At 28.8% G+C, this 24,839-nt stretch overlaps 12 protein-coding genes across 12 annotated transcripts in view; 6 read left to right on the top strand and 6 right to left on the bottom strand.

The window, feature by feature from the left end:
- Positions 1 to 989: 989 nt before the first annotated feature.
- cand_019700 (uncharacterized protein) lies at positions 990 to 1,490 on the top strand (the record flags this gene model as incomplete). Its single annotated transcript, XM_067212200.1, has 1 exon — positions 990 to 1,490. The coding sequence occupies one exon, from the start codon at positions 990 to 992 to the stop codon at positions 1,488 to 1,490; it is 501 nt and encodes a 166-aa protein (XP_067069106.1).
- An 80-nt stretch (positions 1,491 to 1,570) lies between these two features.
- cand_019690 (uncharacterized protein) lies at positions 1,571 to 2,314 on the top strand (the record flags this gene model as incomplete). Its single annotated transcript, XM_067212199.1, has 1 exon — positions 1,571 to 2,314. The coding sequence occupies one exon, from the start codon at positions 1,571 to 1,573 to the stop codon at positions 2,312 to 2,314; it is 744 nt and encodes a 247-aa protein (XP_067069105.1).
- Positions 2,315 to 3,805: 1,491 nt separating this feature from the next.
- cand_019680 (ethanolamine-phosphate cytidylyltransferase protein) lies at positions 3,806 to 5,050 on the bottom strand (the record flags this gene model as incomplete). Its single annotated transcript, XM_067212198.1, has 1 exon — positions 3,806 to 5,050. One exon carries the CDS (start codon positions 5,048 to 5,050, stop codon positions 3,806 to 3,808), a length of 1,245 nt encoding a protein of 414 aa, XP_067069104.1.
- Positions 5,051 to 5,407: 357 nt separating this feature from the next.
- On the top strand, positions 5,408 to 7,024 carry cand_019670 (uncharacterized protein; the record flags this gene model as incomplete). The annotated part of the gene is made up of 1 exon (XM_067212197.1): positions 5,408 to 7,024. The coding sequence occupies one exon, from the start codon at positions 5,408 to 5,410 to the stop codon at positions 7,022 to 7,024; it is 1,617 nt and encodes a 538-aa protein (XP_067069103.1).
- A 359-nt stretch (positions 7,025 to 7,383) lies between these two features.
- On the top strand, positions 7,384 to 8,532 carry cand_019660 (uncharacterized protein; the record flags this gene model as incomplete). Its single annotated transcript, XM_067212196.1, has 1 exon — positions 7,384 to 8,532. The coding sequence occupies one exon, from the start codon at positions 7,384 to 7,386 to the stop codon at positions 8,530 to 8,532; it is 1,149 nt and encodes a 382-aa protein (XP_067069102.1).
- Positions 8,533 to 8,695: 163 nt separating this feature from the next.
- On the bottom strand, positions 8,696 to 11,119 carry cand_019650 (DNA replication licensing factor MCM5; the record flags this gene model as incomplete). The annotated part of the gene is made up of 1 exon (XM_067212195.1): positions 8,696 to 11,119. One exon carries the CDS (start codon positions 11,117 to 11,119, stop codon positions 8,696 to 8,698), a length of 2,424 nt encoding a protein of 807 aa, XP_067069101.1.
- A 290-nt stretch (positions 11,120 to 11,409) lies between these two features.
- On the bottom strand, positions 11,410 to 13,389 carry cand_019640 (mRNA capping large subunit family protein; the record flags this gene model as incomplete). Its single annotated transcript, XM_067212194.1, has 1 exon — positions 11,410 to 13,389. One exon carries the CDS (start codon positions 13,387 to 13,389, stop codon positions 11,410 to 11,412), a length of 1,980 nt encoding a protein of 659 aa, XP_067069100.1.
- Positions 13,390 to 13,612: 223 nt separating this feature from the next.
- cand_019630 (MOV34 MPN PAD-1 family protein) lies at positions 13,613 to 14,584 on the bottom strand (the record flags this gene model as incomplete). Its single annotated transcript, XM_067212193.1, has 1 exon — positions 13,613 to 14,584. One exon carries the CDS (start codon positions 14,582 to 14,584, stop codon positions 13,613 to 13,615), a length of 972 nt encoding a protein of 323 aa, XP_067069099.1.
- Positions 14,585 to 15,019: 435 nt separating this feature from the next.
- On the bottom strand, positions 15,020 to 16,876 carry cand_019620 (uncharacterized protein; the record flags this gene model as incomplete). The annotated part of the gene is made up of 2 exons (XM_067212192.1): positions 15,020 to 16,176; positions 16,477 to 16,876. 2 exons carry the CDS (start codon positions 16,874 to 16,876, stop codon positions 15,020 to 15,022), a joined length of 1,557 nt encoding a protein of 518 aa, XP_067069098.1.
- A 377-nt stretch (positions 16,877 to 17,253) lies between these two features.
- On the bottom strand, positions 17,254 to 20,448 carry cand_019610 (uncharacterized protein; the record flags this gene model as incomplete). Its single annotated transcript, XM_067212191.1, has 1 exon — positions 17,254 to 20,448. The coding sequence occupies one exon, from the start codon at positions 20,446 to 20,448 to the stop codon at positions 17,254 to 17,256; it is 3,195 nt and encodes a 1,064-aa protein (XP_067069097.1).
- Positions 20,449 to 21,331: 883 nt separating this feature from the next.
- Positions 21,332 to 24,142, top strand: cand_019600 (uncharacterized protein; the record flags this gene model as incomplete). Its single annotated transcript, XM_067212190.1, has 1 exon — positions 21,332 to 24,142. One exon carries the CDS (start codon positions 21,332 to 21,334, stop codon positions 24,140 to 24,142), a length of 2,811 nt encoding a protein of 936 aa, XP_067069096.1.
- Positions 24,143 to 24,567: 425 nt separating this feature from the next.
- The window catches only part of cand_019590 (papain family cysteine protease), a gene marked incomplete at both ends in the record, with an annotated part of 2,188 nt that continues 1,916 nt past the window's right edge, over positions 24,568 to 24,839 (top strand). Inside the window, one exon of the mRNA XM_067212189.1 lies at positions 24,568 to 24,781. Coding sequence (XP_067069095.1) covers positions 24,568 to 24,781 — 214 coding nt within the window. The remainder of the gene's footprint in view (positions 24,782 to 24,839) is intronic.

Here is a 24,839-nt window from a genome sequence, read left to right as displayed (position 1 = left end):
GCCAAACAAGATCTAAAAATTCTTATTTTAACTTTTGTTAGAATTTAATAATTTCACTAAATCCGATACAAAAAAGGAAGTCATAAATTTTTGTGTCAGTATAATTTTTTGCAGAAAGATATATGAAATAATATTAAGTGTTACAATAATACTTAATTATAATAACCTTCATATAGTCTTTAAGTCCAAACTCCATTAGCTTCAGCTTAGTCTACTGTTAAAATTTATCTTAAATTAATTTCAATAGTTAAGTAGTTCAGACACTTTTTTTTTTACTGCAAAAATTATAGTTTAAAAATAGTACAATAAAATATTTATATCTAACAATAATATAATTATAGGATGATAAACCTTATAAATAAGTAGTAATTACTCAAGTTTACTGAATTGTTGATTAATAAATGATCTTCTAATGGTATACTTCCTATTTTTTAAAGATATATTACTATTAAAAGATTCATAGATGATAATAATTCATATATTAATATCGGAACTATTTCCACAATATAGTAGTTCAACACAACAATACCTCAATACCTCTGACCTACAGCCCTTTAGTGTTAATATTAGTTTATAAGTTTAAGTAGTGTATATGGTAGAAAATATTTTCTTTTAAAGTTTCCGATACTTATTTTTAAATGGTTTACTTTATAGCCTAACAATATAGATCAATAAGTTAATTCGTGATTTATTATTATTAATTATAAATGAGTTAAATCAATGGATAAAATTCTAAGGTATCGCAAGTGACTACTAGGATACAAATGCAATATACAAACTACTCGCTATGATAAGCTACTTAATATAACCAAACTAAAAAGAATGTTTGATATAATATTTTAACTAATTTGATATAATTTTGGAGAAATCCAGCTAAAAATAAGTTGATGAAAAAAGCTGATTAACAATATAATCCCTTTTATGTAGCGCCAAAAAATTCCTAGTTTTTAATAAAGTTGGGGTTCTCTAATAGTAAACTAAATGTTTTGATGCTTGAAGAGGTTATCCCTTCTATAGTTTGTCGTGAGGCTAGAATTTTGGGAAGAGTTGAACTGTCAGATGGCTGTATAATACATCCAACCGCATTAATAGATGGAGGAAAAGGAGGTATTAGGTTTGGGATGTCAAATGTTGTAGAAGAAAGGGTGAACATAATAAATAATAAAGACAGGGAACTAATAATAGGTGATCATAACTGGTTTAAAGTGGGTAGTTTTATAGAAAATCCTTTACAAGTAGGTAATTATAATATTTTTGAAATTCGAAGTCGCATAGGTGAAGGAAGTAAGATAGGAAATTATTGTTACATATCAGCAACTGCAACTTTACCAAAAAATACTTTGCTCGAAGATAGTAGTGGAGTGTCAAATATTGATAATACTTTAATAATTACTCCATTAACTACAATAAATAAAGTAAGCATAGATGATCATGTTAAGTTTCTAGGAAATATTTTGTATGGAAGCTCAATGGAACAGAAAAAAAATTAATTTCTAATAGGTTAGGTCTAGTCTACTTACTTAGATATTATTAGTACTAAAAATTTAAATTAACTATTAGTTTTGTAAATATGAAATCTGCAAGATATAATTCAAGTTCTACTTATACTAGGAGAAGTTCCAAAAGCAGTACAAATAGTGATATCACAAATCAAAGTAATATAAGCAGAAGTAGTGGTTATAGTTCAACCAGTAGAAAGAGTAATAGGACTAGAAGAACTAATAATAGTAACAAAAATGGCACTAATAGTGCAGGTAGTAATTCAAGTTTAAATTCTAGCTTGAGTAATGATTCAGATAGTGTATCCAGTGTTGAAACAAGTATTAGCAAAGGAACACAAGTTAGCTCGTCCAGTAAATCTAGTAAATCTAGTAAATCTAGTAAATCTACTAAACTGAGTAATAATAGCAAACTATCCAATAAAGTAATAATATGTCGAGATGACAAAGAGATTAAGTCTGGTTGTGAATCAACTCACCCCACCCAAAGAAATAAGGTTTCTATTAATAAGGAAATACAGGATTTACAGCTATCTAAGAAAAAAGGAAGTCTAAAGATGAAGTCAGCTAAAAATGAGCAAGTTAAACAGATTCCTAGTAGAAATTGCTCATTTGATGGACATATGTTGACCCATGGAAATATATTTTTTGTGAATTGTCATAATTACCCTACAGGACAAATCAATATAGTAAATCAATGGGGATCAGTAATTGTAGAACCTCAGATCAGATGTTGTTGCAATTTACCGAACTTATGTCTTTTTAACTGCATTTATGATGACAATCCTATGAGTTTAACTATTTTAAATTATTGATTATAAATACACTTGAAAATAAACTCAAAATTTTCTCTCAAAATAAATCTTTGTTCATAATATATTAAACCTTCATATTTCAGAGTTGGAAATGCAACTTTATAGTAAAATATTGCGATCACTTGCTTAAGTAAATGTGGGAATAGACAATATTTTGTTTGGCAATATATTTTTAAACAGAATATTTACTCAATGTAAATTTTGTTAATATCTATGAACAATACATCAAAGAGCTTATATTTAAAGATAGCAAAGTCACTCTTATCCAATGAATAGCTTAAAACCCTATAATAAATGATTTTTAATTCAGTTAGTGAATAATAAAAGCTGTTTAATAGTCTATACTTTAATAAATAGTATTTTGCACTTCTCTATACAAAATTTGAGATTTCTTTTTTTGATTCCTAGTTTCCTTGGAATGTTAAATTTTACAATTAGATGAATTTTACAAAATTTCCCATTCGTATTATTCTAATACACATTGTAATAAGGTATATGCTAATAATGTCACAATTTCCGGTATCTTTACTTTTAGAACTAATCTGAACTGTCAGTGGGTTGAAATATTAATGTAACTTTTTTTGAATAACAAAATATAAAGTATTGTTGATCACTCAATCTTCATAAATGGTGATTCCAAAATTTAGAGAACTTGAGATTATAATCAATATCCCCAATTAGTTGAATAAACGATTAAAGTATAATGTCACTATAATGTCTCTTAGTTTTAATCTGGAATATATAGAAATTGAGTAATCATTCAACTTCTCCTCTAACTTATAATCATAAACATATTTTGTTCAAAGTACTCTTTAAAAGTGTTAATAAATATTTTAAAATAACTGATTCTGATTTTCTTTGACTAGTATTGTATCTGAGATATATCTATAAATGAAAAAATTATATTTATATTTCATTATTTGACGGAAAACCCTGCAAATCTGAATATATTTATAATAATCATTATTCACTTTGTATGGAATATCTATTTCCTTTCAAAACCTTAATTATATAATATATTAGATTAGCTGAGTTATTTCTCTGATATATTGAACAAAATAACACAATATTAAATTTATAATAGTTCTAGTATATCAAAGATTAAACAGAATACCTATAGGTGGTATCTGAAGTGCAATTTGAATAACTGACATAGTTTTTATACTAGAGGATATCCAAAATTATATTAATAATCAAGATTTAAATGATAAACTTCATAAGTAGTATAATACTTACATATTTAGTTTTGTTATAAATTACTTATTTTTTTCTTTTTAGAGAAAAAAAAATTTAGAAATGCAGTAGCTTATTAAATAGTTGACTTTACTTCGAAATAATAGAAAAAGTACCAGCTAGATAGAAATTATATATGTTTAATAAGTAGATTTACCTGGTATGGACATCTATCTAAGGATTATATCAGTATCATTGAAGTTTTAAAATTTCCTTTATTACAAAATCTTCATCTTATAGAATAATATTTTAATAGTATCAGTTTGTCTGTTCATCAGGGAAATCATTCTTGTAAAAATTAATTTCTTTCATCCATTTAGTACCAATATTGTTCAAGAGTAATTTGTGATTAGTTAGTACTCTATTAAAAATATCTTTATTTGTACATAATTTTGATGAGTCTAATAAATCTCTACAAAAAATACCGTTTCTGATAGCCACTGAATAGCATAAATCCTCTAAGTCCAAGTCTGAAATTTCAATGCATGAAGAGTCAATATCTCCAAAGAACGATATATTATGGCCCTCTTGTATGTAATTTTCTATACATTTAGTTGAAATGACTTTTGTAATCCCAAATGCATCAATAAGAGTTTGACTGATACAAAGTGGAGCTCCAAAAATAACATCATCCACTGCTCTAAGTGAGAGTACTGTCAAGGCTCTTTCCATCATCTTTAAAATGGGAAAATTTGGGCCAAATATATTACGAACAGTTGAGTCATCATAAATACCAACAATTAAAGTTCCTCCACTTTTCTTTGCTTCTTCTAATAATCTAAGATGTCCAACATGTAATATATCAAAGCTCCCATCAACATATATAACTTCATTGGGAACTTTCTTTGGTGATGATGATCTAGAAAGAGCTAAACAGCTATCAGTAAAATTCCTTCTATTATTCTCATCTTCTCGAGTATCTATAATAAATTTTAACATTCTACCGGTAGAAATTAAACTTTGACAAGGTGAGTAGCAGCCATCTACAATTTTATCTAAGTCCCATATTCCTCTTTTTTTGGGTAAATTATTACTACAACCTTTATAACTACTCAAATTTATTTTTAAGGCACGTAATAAACGAGTTATCACTGCGGTAGTACTTACACCCTCAGTTCTTTTGAATATCCTTAGCCTTCCAGCTAGTCTTGGACTTAAATATGGATCTGAGCCATCTGAACAACATACTGGATCATCTCCATGAGCTGCATAATCACATTTCAACTCATCTAATAATTGTGTACTAACAGAATATGGTGTACCAATAACTACATGATCTACCCATTTACATCCTCGCATTAATTCTCCTCTCTCTTCTTGACTATAAATAGGGTAGCAGCCTTTAGCCATATAGCATTCTGAGTCTGAATTTATTCCGACTGTTAAAGAGTCTCCTAGCAATCTAGCCTGTCTTACTGCATTAAAGTGCCCAGCATGCATCAAATCAAACACGCCATCTATATATATACTCCCACATAGCTTATTATTAGTAAAAGATTCCATTATTTGGTCTCTATAGTTATGAGGAATAAGTCAATCTCTAAAATTTCAGATATTCCGTCATAAGCCAAAAAATTAATATCCCAATAAGTTATTAATGCTGAATTGAGTAGTATGTTTACTTACATGGAATTCATCCAGCTTAAAAATTGTTAGAATTTTCTTTTCTCTTGAGTATTCCAAAAAGAAAGCTGTTATCACCGCTACAACCAAACTATCCCAAGCCGGTGATGCAGAATATACCGGGGCTTTCCCTCCCCCACCTACGCAGTAACTCCTTTGTTGCACCTATTCTACTTTTTTTTTTTTTTTTACTATTAAGAATTTCAGTAGCTTTGTAACTGGGATAAATATTATAAGATGGTGGTTTATTCTGCTTCTGTTGTGAGCAAAAAGAGAATTTTGTTATCCCGACAATTTGTAGAGATGACTAGAGGAGATGTAGAGAACTACTTGAACACTTTTATGAAGAGAATTGAGCATTATAACCTTAGTAATGAGTATACTTATATGGAGAATGGGAATATTCGCTATGTTTATCAGATTTTAGATGATATTTATATGGTTTTAATGACTCCACTGAGCTCGAATATTATAGAAGACTTGGATACTCTACGCTTGTTTTGCCAAGTTTTATATGATAGTTGCAGCTGTCCTCCACCACTGACAGAGGAATTGATCATTTCTAATTGTTTTGATATAATATTTGCTTTTGATGAAGTTATTTCTTTTGGTTATAAGGAATCTGTAACTTTGAACCAGATTAAAACTTATCTAGAAATGGAATCACAAGAAGAGAAATTGCATAAGATTATTCGTCAAAATAAGGAAAATGAAGAAAGGGAGAGAAGAAAACAAATTGCTAGTAAATTAGACAAGGAACGTAGTTACGATATTTCATTAGCAACATCATCAAACAATAATTTAGTACGATCATCCTTATCAGGTATTGCGGCTTTTGCAGAATCAGTAGGAGTTAGCAAATTAGTGCAGTCAGTCGGTATAAATCCAAATAAGATAGGTTTTGGAAGTAATATGAATAATATAGATAATATGAATGTATTATCTAATATTCCTATCTCTACTAGTATTACTTCAAGTACTACAAACACATTATGTACAAATTCTAAAGTAGGGGTGAATGCACCTTCAAAAGGAATGTTTATCGGTAAGAAAAAGCCGACAATGGAATTAATACAGGAAAAGGATGATAAGAAAGTAATAGAAGAGAAACAATACGATTTAACATCATCACTTCCTTTATCAATATCAGAAAATATCATTGATGATGATAATGCTTTGATTGAAGAACGTTGTGAAGCTATCTTAGCAATTGATGGGAGTTTATTATCAAAAGTAGATATTCAAGGGACATTCCAAATTAAGTTAGAAAAGGAAGAATTTCCAGAATATACTTTTCATGAAGAAGATGAACGCTTTCAATATAAAGTTCATCCTAATTTAAGCAAAGAAAAATATCAAAGAGATGGACTTTTAAGATTAAGAGAAGATTTAAAGAGTGCCCTACCTAAGAATATTTTAATCCCACTTGTTAAATGGCGTTCTTCAGGTCATAATGCTGTTGGCACGTTTGAACTACCCATTGCAATATCCTGTTGGCCAGTGGAGACTGCAGATGGGTTTACTAATGTTACTCTGGAGATAGAGAGTAATAGATTAACAGAAAATATTGCTATTATTATACCAATATCATCTATAATAAGCTATAACATAAGTAATGGGATTTTTGACTCATCCCAAACTAATTCCAAAAACTCAGTTATCTGGAATATAGAGAGTCTATCTCCCGGTAATAATGCTATACTCGAATTTATTACTGAGCAAAGACAATTTGTTCCCATAAAAATCAACGCCTTTATACCTACCTATAGCTATTGTAATTTAAGTCTAGTTAGAGATCATATGAAAGTACGACCTTATAGAAAGACCTTGCTGAATTTGACTCTTAATCAATAAATCAAAAGATTGCAGACATGTCGTATCTTAGTTTTCCTACATTATTGTCCTCTTGATAATTTATATTTGCACTAAATACGGAGTTGTTTATATTAAAATTTTGAGTCTTGGACTTTATACTAGAGGCATTGTGATGCGGTGACATAAGTAGCGTTTTAGGCGGGGTATCTTGTTACACAATAGGAGGTAGACCTTTAGGAATCAGGAATAGCATATAATCCTGATGAGAGGGATTAATTCACTGATATTTTAGAGATTAAAGTTATAACACTAATAGAATTTGCTGTGTAGTTTGGGGTGCAACAAATAAGGACTTATTTTATAAGTACCGGTGCATAATTTTGAGTTTGCAACTTAAAATGAGTGGAAATGAAGGTGGGTCTTTTTCTCTTTTTTCTCCTCCTCTCTTCTTAAAAAAGTGTATATTTTTAATTAATGTATTGTACTTTGTATGTTTTCGGTTATTTTTAAATGTAGGTTCTGAAATTCCGGATCACATGAGAAGTGCACTACAGGACTATCGAGAAAAACAACGGCAACGATTTCTACAGCAAAAAAGTAAAAACAAAACTGAGTCTGTGCGGACATCATGTTATCAAACACTTGGAACCTTTAGAAAAAATAACACTAAAGAAGATTCATCTAATACTAAAGGACAGGTTTACCTGGAGAGAGATAAACCAGTAAAGTTGGGTAATGAGGATATAACTGAGCTAAATAATGGAAACTTTCAAGAATCTCAATATAAAACGAAAAGCGAATCATTCAGACAAATACACAGTGAGCACAATCTGGATAATGGAAAAATATCAAGATCTCCAGATGAGATATACAATGAAAAATTAATAAATGATGAAACAAATGTAGTTATAGATACTATTGGGCACTCACCTGAAAGTCGCAACTCTCATCTATTATCCCAACAAAGAGATTCACACCAAAATTCATCTAATTCTAAGAAGTTTGGATCAGGGTTCTTCAATAGTATCAAGGCTTGGGCTTCATCAGTTATATCTGGACATTCACCCCAAACTGGAGCTCGCTCAAGATTTTCAAGAAGTAGTAGAAATAGTTCTAGGCAGCAACGTTCAAATAATACTATGTCTGATGAAGAGTTAGCACGGAGAATACAAATAGAAGAATTTAATGCAGCGAATATGGTCCCTGAACAAAGTCAACTTATACATGTCCCAACTCCTCACTCATTTGGATTGTTTCATAATGAAATGGCATCTCCCAGAACATTTATATCTTCATCTTCTGCAGTACCTATGTCTATTGCTCCATTTCAGGGGTCTCCATATTACAATGTTGATTATTCATCTCATTCATCAGATAATGATATCGAGGAAGTGGAGAAAGCAGCTACAACTAATAATAAAGGAGATGCTAATCTAACAGAATCACTAGGCAGTTTTACAAAACAAACAAATAGTATATTGGAGGATACTGAAAGCGAGGAAGCACAGCTTAAAATTGCAATTCAACGGAGCTTAGTTGAGAAGTAAATATGGAGTATGCATAATTGAATATACTTATCTCGACAGAGCTAAGATATACAATTAATATTCCAATTTAGTATTAGGTATCAGAATTGCAGAAATTTACAATTTTAACCAAGTTGTAATATAGCTTACATGATTCTCTGGTATCTTCTTCCTAAATATCACCCTACCTAACTCTAACTATTGAGTAATCTGACCTCTCAATAAGATCTCCTTTTTGTACAAGAATTTTAATAGCCTTAGAAAGATAATGAGGATCAAATCCCACAAGAGCTAAGTCTTTAACAACTGTCGTCTTGCTTGCTCTAGCTTTTATTGGAAGTCTAGTTTTAATGGCATTCTCAGCATCAACTATTGCAGCTTGTTCAGAAGGTGATAAATTATCTATCCACAAAATATTTGACCTGATAGCTTCCATAGTAGCCTTTGTAAATAACTTAATAGCCATTTCAATATGACGTTCAGAGGCAATACTTTGCATTTCCATCTTAGCTAAACTTTCAGCGATTCTTGTTATAGCTTCTAACTGACGCACAGTGATTGGGATGCGTTCTTTTCTAGCTGTTATCTTATTCCCCGAATTATTAGAACGATTCTCCTCCCTAATTTGTACATAAAAATTCTCTAGTATTGTTGCAGCATCTAGTGATAGCCTAGGGTGTATATTCTGTCTGCAAAATGAAATATAACGTTGCAATTTCTCTAATGGTAGTATTGATTCATCATCAGCATTAGAATTTCCAGCTCCAAATGTTAATCCATCCTTCGTATTTCCTGAATGGAGATCAACAATGTGAGATGCAATGAGCTTATCTCTTGTTATATCTTTTTCGTCTTTTAAAAGAAAGATAAGATCAAATCTAGATAATATAGTAGACTCAAAATCATGTTGTTGAGTAATATCCTTTGTTTCATCATAAGATCCAAAAGAAGGATTTGCAGCTGCTAAAATAGAACACTGAGCTTTCAATATAGTTGTAATTCCAGCTTTAGCAATACTTATAGTCTGCTGTTCCATAGCTTCATGAATTGCTACACGATCATCGTCTCTCATCTTATCAAATTCATCAATACAGACTACACCTCCATCTGCTAAAACCATCGCACCTCCTTCTAGTGCATATACCCCATTACTATGATCCCTAACTATTGCTGCTGTTAATCCTGCTGCACTGCTTCCTTTCCCGGATGTGTATATGCAAATTGGAGCTGCTTGTTCAACAAATTTTAATAGTTGAGATTTTGCTGTAGAAGGGTCACCTAAGAGCAAGATATTCAGATCACCCCTAATCTTAGTACCATCTGGTAGAGTTTTAGCACTACCACTAAACAACAAACAAGCTATAGCTTGCTTGATTAAGCCATTGCCATATATAGCAGGAGCTATACTTCTCATTATTAACTCTTGAATATTTGGAGTAGCTGCAAGACGCCTAAATTCTTCAATCTCATTATAGCGATCAGATAATAGACTAGACACTACCAAGTTACTTGGTGAATTAAAAAACTTCAGTTCTCCACTTGATTTATATCCCATTAAACCCAAAACATGTAAATATGATGAACGAATTGAAGACATTCCCGAAGAACTTATCCCTCTAGAAGACGTTTCCTTTTCAACAGAAGATAAAACTCCAATGACATGTAATCTATTTCCTGGTATTGCTTTATCTATCAAATTCCTTGTAATATGTAATGTAATATGCCTAGGAATATCTCCTGTTGGTACATGCTCTGGTAGTTCCTGAAATTTCATACTTTGAATATCAATATATTCCGACTCATCACTTAATATAATAAATGGATCTAACGGACATTTAGGAACTTCACTAGTTGGGACTGTTCCACATACTCTTGGCAAAAGTACACCTTGTCTCCAAACTGGAATATTCAATGTTCTAATAACTTTACATTGCCTACACATTATCCTCAATTTTATAGCCTTCTTTTGAGGTCTAGATGCTTGAATAATAATCCCCGGAACTACCACTAATTTCTCCATGGCCCCACTCTTCAAATCACGAATCAATGTTTGTTCTTGATTAGAAATTAATTGTAACTGTATATCTGGAATTGAATCGAATGTCATCTCCAATTCCAAACTCGCATTCTTTACTGAACCAGTAATATCCAAATATATTTCTTTTAAAACCTGTTCACATATTGGAATATATCGTAAAGGAGCTCTTCTAAAGCACTGGATTAGGCCAGTAGATGACACTACACCTCTAGATATTCCAATACCTGATGTGCCATCTTTCTGGCTCTGAATATCATCTATACTAGTATGGTCAGCCGTAGCGGCTCCCACTTCTGAGCCTGCAATATCATCTGCTGTTAAGTGATGAGTTTCAATTATCAAAGAATAGTTACCGATAGATACATTAGATATTAGCCTTTCTCTATAAATATAATGTCCATCTAGGTTAAAATTCCTTATAAAGTAGTTAAATTTTTGACGACACTCCTCTACAGTTAACAGACCCGAATTTGCAACATTCCCCTCATTCTCATTGATCCATTCAACACCCTGATTACCATCTATAGTTGCACTACCATAGTATACAGCACCACTTGTAGCTCCTAGCATCTTCTTCTACTATTTGGATTCTATCCAACTTAGCATACTTAATGGGGTTACTTGTAAAAAGTGGGGTTTTATATACCGCCTGTAGTCAAATGCACAAAGCTCCATCCCGGTCTAATATCTTTTAGAAATAAATTTGAAATTTTGCACAGATCTTAATATTAAATAGTTGCAATTTAATAATTATAGCATTGATCAATATTAAGAATTCAGAAAGAAAAAAAAACCAAATGACCTAGTTCCTTCTCTCCTCCTAAATATCTAAAAACTAGGTATCTGATATATTAAGAACTTTAAATATTTTTACGTCTTATCTTGTAGCCAGATGACAAACTATGAACATATTTTTCATCTGGAACTTCTTCAGATGTAATTGCTTTTTTAAAAACAAATGTTCTATATAAAGAAAATACATCATTCTCATGTTGAGTCAAAATATTAGCATTTTTTGGATTTTTTATCCAATTTGATATTCTCAAATTAGGGTAGTGATTACATACATACTTTGTGAATTGTGGGAAATTTGATGTATATAAAAGTTCTAGACCTACTTCCTTAGCTAAATTACAAAATGCATCCCAAGGCACTACGTATTCATATTGATTAATATGCTCAATTAACCAAAAGTCATATTTTAATCCCCAAGTATTTCTGAAGTATGTTAATCCATAATTATCTTTTTCATCTTTAAAAATTAGATCCCACATTTCACTATTAATAGTAATACTATAGATAGAATTACCTGAAATATATTTCAAATCACTCCTAGGTGGATCTTCATATTCACTTTTATCTATCTCATTCTCAAGCTTTATACTTTCTACTTTCTCAGAACCATATTTTATAGAATTATAGACTTCATCACATGAAATTGTAGTACCAATAAATAATCCTCCCGGATTCAGATATCTAACGACATTATTCAAAAATTCTCTAGAGATCTCTTCATTAATCAGCATATAGTGCAGAGCAAGTTGAATGGTCACAACGTCAAATTTATAATTTTTTAATATATTTGTATATGTGGATTTAGATAAAAGATTTCCAACATGAAATTCTATTGGAAAACAAATTGAATGTTGATATCCCTTTAACCTATGACGAGCTTCAGCTATCTCTTCTGCTGAAATATCAATACCAATTAATTTTTTAATTTTCTTACCTTTATATTTTAAAATATCTTGACCATGACCACATGCAAGATCCAAAATATAATATCCTGAATTTTTAACTTTTAGGGGTCCATCAATAAATAAATCAATTAAAGCTCTTTTAACCTCATTATTATATTTACGTAAACCCTGTATTATTGAATGATCAGCTTGCTTAATTTTTTTTGTATTGTAATGTGCTTTTACAGATGAGGTAATATCCCCGAAAAAATTTGGATAATAATATGATATGAATCTCGGTGTTTGCGATATGGATAATGTAAGGCATTCTTCCAAATAATTAGCAATAATACGACTATTCAATACAAATTCTGTTGCAATACGATATAAGCCATTATTCATTCCTTTTTTATATAAATCTACATGCTTTAAAATAATATCTTTACAGCCCACAAGAAGGACCATCCAATATTCACTTTTTTGAATATCTTCATCATCATCTTCCTTATCTTTTGTTATACTCTTATCATTATCTAGATCCTTTAATTCTTTATTATTTTGGGTAACATGGACTATTTTTATTTCCCAAAAAGGATAGTTTCTACCAATTTTGCGATAAAATTTCCATCCTACAATATTTTTCTCATGTTTAGATAATAAATTAAATTCTTTTGGTTTAGTATCTGTTGCTGTTCTTGAAACTCCTGATATTCGATAATGTACAAGTGATTTCGGACGATATATAATAATGTCCCCTAAATTTAGCTCATAAAAAGTATCCTTTTTGTTACATTCATTATCAGAAACTACAACAATCTCATTGTTATAATATTCCTCAACTAATACACTCAGAGGTAAACTTTCAACTTCCCATGAAGTTCTATTAGCTTTTAAAATACGTTCTACTAAAAAGCTCTGTTGTTTCCAACTAATTTTATCTATAAATTTGTAATCACTTGAGCCTTGCTCCAGTATACATTCACCAGCTACTGGTAAATGAATACTTAAACCTGAAAATACTCCACTTAATTCACCAAAGCTAGCATATATATCGCTATTAGGATGTTCACTACATTGAACAATAAAGTCTCTTATTATATCTATAATACTGGCTCTTTTTGCTAGAGAGATAAAATGTAGTTTTGCCGAATTTTGAGACATCTCAAATCTAAGTAAGACCAATATGAAGATAAAATAACCCTTAAACCCAAAATAATATTAATGAAGATCTAAATAAGTAGACATTGACTATCAATACTTCAATATTCCTCTACTAGCTATACTTTTAAAATAAAATACAACTCTAGAAATAAATATCTTAGCAGTGTTCATAGCGCCATAAAGAGTGGTATTATCTATTTAAATGGTTTAAAAGTATACTTATCTAAAGTAAATCTTTATCAATAGTACATTGTGAGGCATTAACATCAAGAATAGATTTGTTCTCTGCTAAATTATTTATCAGGTTATGAAGAGCTAAGACTGAACGTACACAACTAGCCCCATAAATTGTTAAAAGGATATCTGCATATTCACATCTAAATGACTCTGAAACTTGTCTAATAGATGAATCAGGTAACAGATTAAATATATCTTGAAGTAATGAGATGATATTATAATTTGGAGCAATCTTCTCTTCTAATATATCATTAAAGTAAAGTTTTATATCACTTAATTTTGATATTAGCATCTTACAAGCAATTATCGTATCTGATATTTGTGCAGCCAATGTAGAGGTTGAAGCATTCTTAATATCTCTTAATAAATGCTCTACACCTACTTCTTCTGCTTCAAAAGCTCCAACAGTACAAGGTACATGTACAAATGTCCTTCGAAGTAGTTTATCACTAGTTGGTTCATCTATAGAAATATATGCTGATGCTGGATTAGATAATAACATATTTTCTTTTATATTCACATCAACTATTAAATATAGTGGGTTTTGACAATAATTACGAAAAAGCTCTTGAATTTCCAAATCTGCAGCTTTTGTTTTTGGACCTGTACTATACCAACCAATTATTTTTTCGCGAGTATTAATTTTCTTAAACATTAAGTACATCTGCTCATGATAATTATGGTCTAAATACCATACCATAGGATCTTTTGAATCTTCTTCAAAAGGTAGTGCATAGCAGTTCGTAACATGCAGATGGCCTTCTTCTTGTATCTCCCCAAGTAGAGTACCTACCACACGTTTTGTTGCACCCTTAACTACTCTAGTGTAGTGATCTACTATTGATAATAAAACTATTGGATGCACAACTACATTCAAATTATGAAAACCACTTTGTGCTATTTCTTTATCTCCTAAAGCCCCACGATTACGGATTGAAACTTTATTTTCATCTGACATTGGTATTCTAATTTTGTAAATTCTTCAAAAGTATTCCCTCTACAATTCACAGATATTCCTTATATATTACCTCTCTTATGGTTGTAATGTAGTAAAATATATAACTTTTCTTTTGGGGAAAAAAAGAAAAAAAAGTTAACCTTTATAAATATCTTATCAGGTAAGTTTACTAATGGCAGCGTGTAATGGCGCCCTACAGTTTTAAGAGACTTTACCTTTTGTTTAATATTGCTTTATGAAACTTCAAACTTCCTTTAATGTTACAATTATATGTATTATAAATTAAAAATAGGGGGGGTATGGTATATATCTAATAGATTATTTCCTATCTCTTAGTTCTTTATCATCTGATATTATGTTAAATAAGTAATCTAACTTCAATATACATCTAAAATTCATAATATATAGCTACAACAAATGTCTCGAATAAAATAATCAAATTTCATTCTCATCCATTGTAGGTCTTGATCTTTTGCTAATTTGCCAAAAAATGGCTGCAGCAGGATAATAACATAGGTTAAAGTCAACATCTGTATCTCTTTTTTTTATTGGAAAGATTGTAAATTCTATTGGTTTTAAAGAGGTATGTTTAATATCATTTGGTCTATTAACAAGACGGAATGAATCAGTGTAAGATCTTCCAAATACTAAGTTTTTCTGATCTATAGATGTATAATTGTCATTGTTATTAATAAGTAAGTCATTTTCTTTGATTCCATATCTTGTTACAAATTTGTCAAATGGTATATCTAGATTTTCAAATATATTCTTATTTTTATAAAACCAATATATCATGTCACATTGTCTAATAAAATTGCAGGACCTCCAAATTTGAGAACCTCTATACGCTTCTGGAATAAAAATAGTTATCTTATTAGAAGATTCTCCTATTTTAAAATTAGAGTTTAAATCTTTAGGGTATGGCAGAACAATTTCCCTAGATAAGTAGTTAGATTTAATTCCAGACTCTTCTATAGATTTTAGTTCATCAGATGTCTTACGAACAGATCTTAAAAGTGTACTAACTTGTGAATTACCTATTGGAGATATAGATAATGTAGAACAATTATTATTGGAAGATTGCTTAATATGGTCATTTGATGTTGATAATATTTGTAAATACGAATATTTCGACTTGTCTGATGATTGTAAAGTATAAGGGATATTATATTTTATCATTTCTGAAGTATTATATGCTGGAATTTCACACCTATCTTTTTGAAAATCAGATGATTCTGAATAAGAAGTATTCTCAGATTTTGTAAAATATTTATTGCTTAAATTTTGAATATTTATATTCTGATCTAAATGGGAATTTAATAAAGGAGGTAATTCCATATTATCACTTAGTATTGCTTGATATTCATCTTCACTAAGATTACCCCAAAGATGTAATCGCAACTTCCACTCTCTTAGACGTCCAGAAAAGCATGATTTGCTTATATTAGCATATATATCTGGTGTAGTTGGGTGCCAACTTGAGTTCAAGTGACGTTTTCTTTTATCATGTCTTACTGCTCTAGAATATCGTTCATATCCTCGACTATTCTTTCCAATTTCAATTTGTTTTAGCCTTTGGCCAATTCTATGCTCTTGAGATTCCAATTTCGATTAGTTATTTAGTTTTAAAAGTTATGATCATAGCCTCCAGTCTTTTTCTTTTTTTTTTTTTTTTCTTTTTACAATTTGTACAAATTTTCAAGCGCTATCTATATCTCCTCAGTTTCCCCTTTTTTTTTTTTCCCTTCTTTTTAATATTATTAGTATATTTATCATGTGATCATACCCAACTTGTATGAACTTTAATTGAAATATTACCATTACCAAAATTTATTGTACTATTAATACCAATAATGAGGGTAGAATTTATAAATGCATATCCTTTATAATACTAGATTTCACTTCTTTCATCCTTCTTTTAACTGCAGCCATCTTCCTTAATCTATCAGAGTTGAACTGCTGAATATTTCTGATTGCACTTCCCTCACTAGATATGTCACTTATTTCACAAAGTTCAGCAAGACCAGAATCTGGATATTTCCTTTTTAAATATAATAAGATGTCATCAGATAGTATCTGATCACGTCCTTGATGTAATGCAATTTCGTAAGATTTCTGAATTACATCATCTATGAAACCTTTCGTTATACATGACATGACCAAGGCTACTGATGGTCCTAGGCGGACTTGTGAATAATCTTCTACAATTAGTTCATTTAAGAATTCAGGAGTTATTAAATTTTGAGATTCTTCATCACTTAAGTCTTTATCTAACCTACTATTAAGTGACATTTATTAGTTTTTTTATATTCAAAGAAAAAAAGAAAGAAAAAAAAATTCCCCTATTAAGAGCGCCATAATATAACCGCTATTTTATATAAAAATTAAAGTTATGTTTAGTATCACCCTTTAAAGTATAATTTTATTATTGTTTACTTATATTTATTTGATCTAAGCTATATTCAGTTATAAATTTACAAATTTCTGGATTTAATTTGCTATTTAGGTACTTTAAATATTAAGTAACCATTACAATTTAAATATATTTATTATAAAGATCTAAGCACTTCTAAATCCTAGCTTTATACTACACTTTACAATCGAATATATTTAGATATAATTAAGTTAGATATTTTATTATGGTTCTAGTATATGACTTATTATATATACTACTTTTTTTCACTTTTTAATAGTGGTGGGGCTTGGCTAATCTCTTTTGCAAAATTGATCTTATTAGTTAGTTGACCATTTACTTTCTTTAGTGTTGATGGAGAGTCATAAGTAGTAGGACATGATTTTTTAGGAATAAGTCCTTTATTTTGGGCTATAGATGGCATTTTTGATGGTACTTTAGCTTTCAATTGTAACGATTTTGAGGTCAATGAATTTAAGAGTGATATTTGTTTAATATTTTGCTTTTTGAATGTATTATCCATATCATATCCTAAACTATCTACTTTTGAGCTTTTTGAAGGTAACTGAATATCATTATTTATAACTATAGGAGATTTTATAGAAGCAATAGTTTTTATTTCATTACTGGAATTGAAAAATCCCACTTTCTTATCTTGTATTGAAAAATTCGGATTTATTTCTTTTATAACTTTTGATTTAGTTATAGACTTTTTAGGAACTAGAATTGTTTGACTGGAAATATTTTTTCCCTTCAATAGTAGGGTATTTTGTGCAGATATTATATTTTCCTCAGTCATTGAAGAAGCTTTTATAGAATTTATGTCTTCCTCATATATTGAAGATACTTTTGAAGATATTGATATGTCTTTTTTAGGAATTGTGGATATTTCTGATAATATTTCTTGTTGAACAGTTGGAGTAGTTGTTAATTCTACCAAATGCTGTATAGATTTAGATTCTTTAGAAAATGATAACTTTAATTCTAAAGGATTACTAGGTGTAGGTTTCTTTACAACTGTATTCAAAGCTAATTGTGTCTCAGTATGTGTGTTTACTTCAATATTTACATTTTCTTTTTTAGGAAAATCTTTGAGAAATTCTTTAGAAACACCAGAAGTTTTTGGTGACATTTTACTAGCTGTATCATTTGTTCCCGATATAATTGTTTCTTGGAGATTATTAGATTTTAACTTGGTGTTAACCACACTTTTTATTTTTGTTTGATAATTCAAGATATCTATATCTTTTTGTTTAATAGCTAAAGATTTCTTTATTGTTAATTTATTTTCTAGTTCAGTTACCTTCAGCTGTTCTAAAGGGAATACTTTTGATGATAATGTTTCATTTTCTAGTTTATTGATATCTATTACTGTTTTAGAAAGTTGTAAATGTTCTTTGAATTCAGTATTTAGGGATTCTTTTTTTAGTGGAAGTTTATGTAATAACTTCATATCTGGAACTACTTTTTCATCTAGTTCTTTCTTACTCAAAGAAAGTTTAGATATAGTACTTTTATCTGAAGTAAGAAATATATTTGATTTTTTATCATTGGATTCTGTTAAAGACTTTGAATGTAATTTTTTATGACTCAAATCATTTAACGGTTTATTTTTGAGTATAAGAGAAGTTTTAGTAAAATTTTGTTTAGGATGTATATCTGATTTAGTTTCTATTTGTTTAGGAATACCAGAACTTTTTGATATCTCTATTTGTACTGAAGTTTCCATTATTTTTGACTCATTAATAGGTTCACTTTTTCCTTCATTTATTTTTTCTTCTCCTTGATATTCCTTTTCAGATTCACTTACTTCTGCAATAATAATTTCTGGACTAAATAATCTAGGATCATCTTTTTTACTGTTTGTAACTTCAAAAGTTTTTGTAAATTTATACTTGTTTTTATTTAAAGATTTATTTGATTTAGATTCAAATATAAGAAATTCATGCATAACTTTAGAAGCTGCACTTAAAGTATCTTTAGTATAACTACTACTACGGAGTGTTTTTCTCCAGTCCATTTCTTTATCAGCTAAATTACTTTCTTCACAATTATAGCCTCTATGGAGTACATATACTTGGTCCTTTGAAGTATCATTTACATAATTATTCCATTTACTTGACTGATCTTGAGAGTTGGAAGTTTCATCACTTAAACAATCATCTATATATTCATTACTATCTCCATTAACAACTGTGTAATCTCCAATTTTGTAAACTTTAGCTTTAGAAGATGTAATCTTTCTATTCCTATAAGTTTTCAAGCACTTTTGTTTTTCAATTTGTTTTAATACATAATTATATGTAGGCCAATTAAGTTCTGGTTTAAATGTACAACTATCCAGGATCTCCTTCTCTTTTCTTTTCTTTTCTTGGATAATATTCTCTATTGTTTTTTTTTTTCTATCTAGTGTTTTTTTAATATGATCGCTTAGGGTTCCAATATTTGAATTCTTCTTTAACTTAGTTGTTAGACAATAACTTTTCCCAAAGTTACTAACACCAGGATTAGTACAAATATCTGGAGTTAATTGCTGTTTATATGACTTTACAGATAAAACTTTTTTTCTAATTTTATTTGGGGATATATAAAAGTCTCCCTCATTATTATCTTGTAATTCTTCTTTACCTAGTAGTTCTTTTTCACTTTTAAGTTTTCTTGTTCTACTATATTGGTTAGCAAATATCGACTTTAGTTTTGAGAATAATCCATAGCCAACATCATTTTCTAGTATATTTTCAGCAATATATGGTAGAATTTCATTTTTTTTTAAAACACCTTTACTATTGAAACATAAAGTTAATGTTTCAATAAGTAGTAATAATATTTGGGCTTTTTCTGTATCTTCTTTAAATATATCCCACAAAATTTTTTTAGCTTCATTTAAATCTATATAATCTTTTTTTCCTGGGTCCAAAGTATAGTATATTCTTAGTGCTATTTTCCACTTTAAATGCTCCAATAAATTTTCAGAATAACGAGATAAAAATTTGTATTTAGGCTTAACTTGATCATTTATAAATTTTGATCTTTTTAATTTAAAAAATTGACCCTCATTAACAAATTTAGTATCTTTTTCTAATTCAGAATCTTTTTTAAAGTACTTAGAAAATCCTTTAGTTTCAGTTTTTAGTTTATTTAAGTTATCATATAAAAATTTTGGCATATAATTAAATTTTGAACCACCATTATATATTGGACGTTTAAATTTGGGATCTAAAATATTTTCTGAGTGACTATCTCTTAGCCATATAGGTTTTTTACTTGTTCCAGGTTCTATATTTTCTACTGGCATCTTGAACCCCTTCAAATATCTCTGACTCAGTATTTTTATTAAATTATAATCCTTTTCTTTATTTCTCTGGTTCAATACTTTATCATCAGCTCCATATTTCCCTATATTACAGTGTATAGAATCCACTAAATTTTTGGTATTTATTAATTGATGCATTCTCCTTGCAAGTAATATTACTATTTAAATTAGTTAAGAAAACCCTTAATTGTTTTGAAATACATCAAATCTATATATTTTAAGTGTCATAAAAAAATAGATCAGTTTTTGAATCTATCCCCTTTAGTTTAGGTCTTACAATAAATAAAGATAAAAAGTTCATTATTTCGTGATAAAACCGTATATGTCTACAGATATGTGTGAAATATATGGTTTTTAAATACTCAGTAAAACAGAATATATTAACTTATTAAAAATAATAATCATAAGTCCTGTGTACTAAATTATTTTTATTACTTTTGTCTTTCTTTCTTCTAGGGGGGAGGGGTCTAAGAAATAAAAATATCACATTTACATATTTCCACCGCGCGCGCCTCATGCACTATTAAATTCTTTTTTCTTTTTTGGACTTACACTGTAACTTTAAAAAAAAAAAAATGTTAAAGAAGGATATAGAAATACTATATATACTACAGAAATAAAATGATCATTATTTTAGTTTTGTTACCATTTACTATGGTAAACAATAATTCAATAATTACATTTTTTTTTTTTTAGATATAATAAGAAGATCTAGATGTTTTGTTTTATTTTGCTAAATAAACTACAATAATTGGCAATATCATAAAATAAATTACTATTTCATTTGATAAATATAAATTTACTTGTGTTTTGGCGCTATATAAGGATATTATTACTACCTATTGAATGTGTGCTAAGATGTGTGCTAGGTAAAAATCTGTAGAGTTTTTCCCCCACAAACTAGTTTTTGTAGTACCAACTAAACTTTTAATAAATAAATAAATTTTCTATTTAAATTTTGATACTTTGATGACTAGAACTATAAATTGTGAGTTATATGGATTCTCTATGCTTTTGAAAGATGTCATCTAGAATACCCACATTAAAAAGATCCAATACTATAAAAAGAATCATGGTTAATAGTAGTTCTTGTACAAAAAATACCTCTAGAAATGAGAATATAAGAGGAGATAGCTTTACTAGCAACAATAATAGCACAAATGCGAGGATATGTATTAAAAATGACTCATGTATAAGTTTAAGAAGTCCACTAACATCAAATGCAAATGTGAGTTTTGGAACTAGCCATGATACAGATAGTAAGCTAAATAAGAGTATATATTTGAAAGAAAATAGGGATAATAATCAAGAAGTAAAGACGAAAGTAGAATTGGTATCTAAGGAGAAAACAGTAAAGCTACCTAGGGTTGCCCTGATGACCAAAGGTCCAAAAAAGTTAGCAGCTAATAAAGAAATTAACGATAAAAATGAAATGCGAACTATTAGTTCAGAATTAAAAAGTTTAAATAATATTTCTAAGTCTATTACAAAAAAAGTTAATAAAGCTTCAACTAACTCATTAAATAGTAAATGCAGCTTGAAATTACCGAAGTCATCCAAAATAGCTTATAATAATCCACCTTTAAGTATTCGTCAAAAAAATTTAATTCGTGAAAGAGAAGAAAAACTTTCTAGATCTAAGAAACTGTTGGAGGAAAGAGAACATAGTTATAAAGAAGAATTAATGCTGGTTAAAACAATGAATTCTGAACTTTTATTAGCTGAAGAGAATTTTCAAGAACAGAAGAAAATACTTAAAGAAGAAAGATTGAAATTAGAAAAACAAAGACAACAATATAGTGAATATGAAATTGAGAGTATGAATGAAATCGAGAAGAAATTAGCAATAATTCAAAGTCTTGAGGAAGGACTACACAAAACAAAGATATCTAATAAGGAATTTTCTGATAAAATTGAAGAAATTAAACATGAAATAAAATTTTTGAATTCCGAGATTTTAGCATGTGAAAAGTCGATTCAATTATGTAAACTTGATAATAAGGGAGGAGGAAAATTGGTAGATAAATTAAAATATCCTTTTAAGAAATCTATAAAGTATACTCTGGAATTGGAAAAGTCATTCTTAAATGATAAGTTAATAATAAATCAGCTGCAATATAGAATTCATAAATATAAAAAACAACCAAGATACGTTTGCAGGATTTATTCACAAGAAATCCCAACAACGGCTAAAATATTTATATCAATCCCAAATGCTCCGAATGAAATAGATTCTGAGATTAAAGAAGATGTAAAATTTATAGATAGTAGTGAAGAACAAATATTAGAAAGGAAATTCCCTTACTTTACTTATTCTGAACAAGATCAATGCATTAATATTAGCAATAGAGATATTTCAATAAATATTGATAAAGTTGTAAATTTTGATGAAACTAGTCGTCCAACATCTCTACTCATGACAGATTTAGATACTATTCAAGATTTGCTTACTAATACAATTGAAGGGTTTCATTTAAATGATGATGAAACTTTAAATATGGATATTGGACTTTCTCAGGAGGAATTTCCATTTGTACAAGAAAGAAAAACAAAAAGTTCAATGTTAAGAAGGCAATCTTTACTTCATACAACTGCACTAAATAATTTAGATGAGTTTGAACATTCTAAAGATAAAATAGAAATTCTTAAATTAGAAATTCCTAATCAAAATTATGGTATAAATTTAAACTCTAAAGAAAATATCAACCAACTTTATTGTATAGATTTAAATGAACAAAAAGATATTGAAATGGATATTTTACTAATGGTGAATGATATATTTAATTCTATCAGATTAAATTTGGGTGACAAATCTTATATAACTAAAGATACTAATCAAACGAAAATTGATGTAGAATCTATTTGTTTTATAAACATTGGGGGAAATAATACAGCTTCTCGTCTTACATTTTGGGGTAAAAAAGAAAGTAGATGTATTAGTAATATGTCAAATAAAAGCAACTCAAAGAACTTCTTACTTTTCAATAATTGTCCTGATAATTCTATAGAGATGCCAGGGATACTACATTCTGTTATTCATCAACTATTTCAAAATATGAAATCTATAAGTTTTATTAAATGGGAATTACAGCTTGACTTAGGTATTCAACCAATTATAAATTATAAATTGGATATTTCTAGTGAAATATTCACTACTGATGATAATTCTCAAGATGCATTATTACTTAATAATTATATAAGATCTCACCAGTCTAACAATATATTGCAAGAAACAAAACATAGTTCTCCTATAAAATTTCCTGGAGGTTTATCAGGCCATACTCATCTTGAACATATTTATAATAAATTAGATGAGTGTGATATTAATTCAGAATCTGATGAATACTCTCGAGAAGAAAAGACTTTTTTTTTAAAATTATCTACTAGATCTTTTGACAATCCGGATGAATTGCTAAATTACATATATGATTCCATTAATAAATTGGACTTTAATTATCTTGCTGAACTTGATGTAGCTTCAGGATCAATTTCTAATTCTAAAAAAGAATCTCACATAAATTGTAATATATTGTCTTCTAACTCTATTGAAGATGGATGTAATTCAGCAATAAAAAAATCACTTCATATTGTTTTAAATTTTAAATTAATTGCTACATTAAAAGATAAAGAATTGAGAGTTAATTTTACAATGTTAGATCTTAGTACCTCTGACCAAGATGAAATAGATAATGACATACAAAGTATTTTAGATTTATTAAATGGAAGATATTCTAAGAGTTCAATTACTAATTTTATATCAGATTTATTTATACAAGAGGGACAATTTCAACTACCACTTACTTATGTCTTATTTCATTCATTAAAGGTGTAGAAGCATAGTAGTTAGATCTCTTAGAATATTCTGATAAATTGTCCACAATTTGTTAACAAGGTTCAATTCAATTTATTTTTACTTTTTTATTTTTCTATATTTCCACAAGTTTATGTAAATATATTGTTTCATTTAAACGTTAGTATATGCTCACTTTAATTTCGAATAAGTTTTGTGTTGTGGCGCCTTGGAGCGCTTACATATTGCATGTATCGTGAAACTGACGTCTCCATAATCAGACTTTAATAGAAAACAACTATAAATCATCTACACTAATAATTAAATTTCCTTTCCTTCATATTTTTGGTATAATATAACTTGAGGGCAAGATTATTTTTGGTTTGCTTGTCTACATGCCTCTTAAATATTATAGTCTTACTTATATTAGGTCATTATAATTAAGAAACAAAGGACAGAATAACACCATGACATTAATAAATAAAGTTATTATCGTATTCCTTACTATTATTTGGGGGACTTTACGAAACTCTGGAAGTTTAAGGTATGATTATCTTAAATATTTGGTTTTTATTGATTTTTCACATCCTCGCAACCATACTGCTAATATTACAAATATGACAAATACTACAGATATTAAGAGTATTACAAATGTACATTCAGATATTAAGAATACTACTAGTACTAGAGATATTAAGAATATTATAAATATACATTCAGATATTAAGAATATTACAAA

Source organism: Cryptosporidium andersoni (assembly GCF_001865355.1).
Source record: "Cryptosporidium andersoni isolate 30847 chromosome Unknown contig_18, whole genome shotgun sequence".
Classification (NCBI taxonomy): Eukaryota; Apicomplexa; class Conoidasida; order Eucoccidiorida; family Cryptosporidiidae; genus Cryptosporidium; species Cryptosporidium andersoni.
The sequence above is the reverse complement of the archived record's forward strand: the minus strand, read 5'-3'. Positions and strand labels throughout refer to the sequence as shown.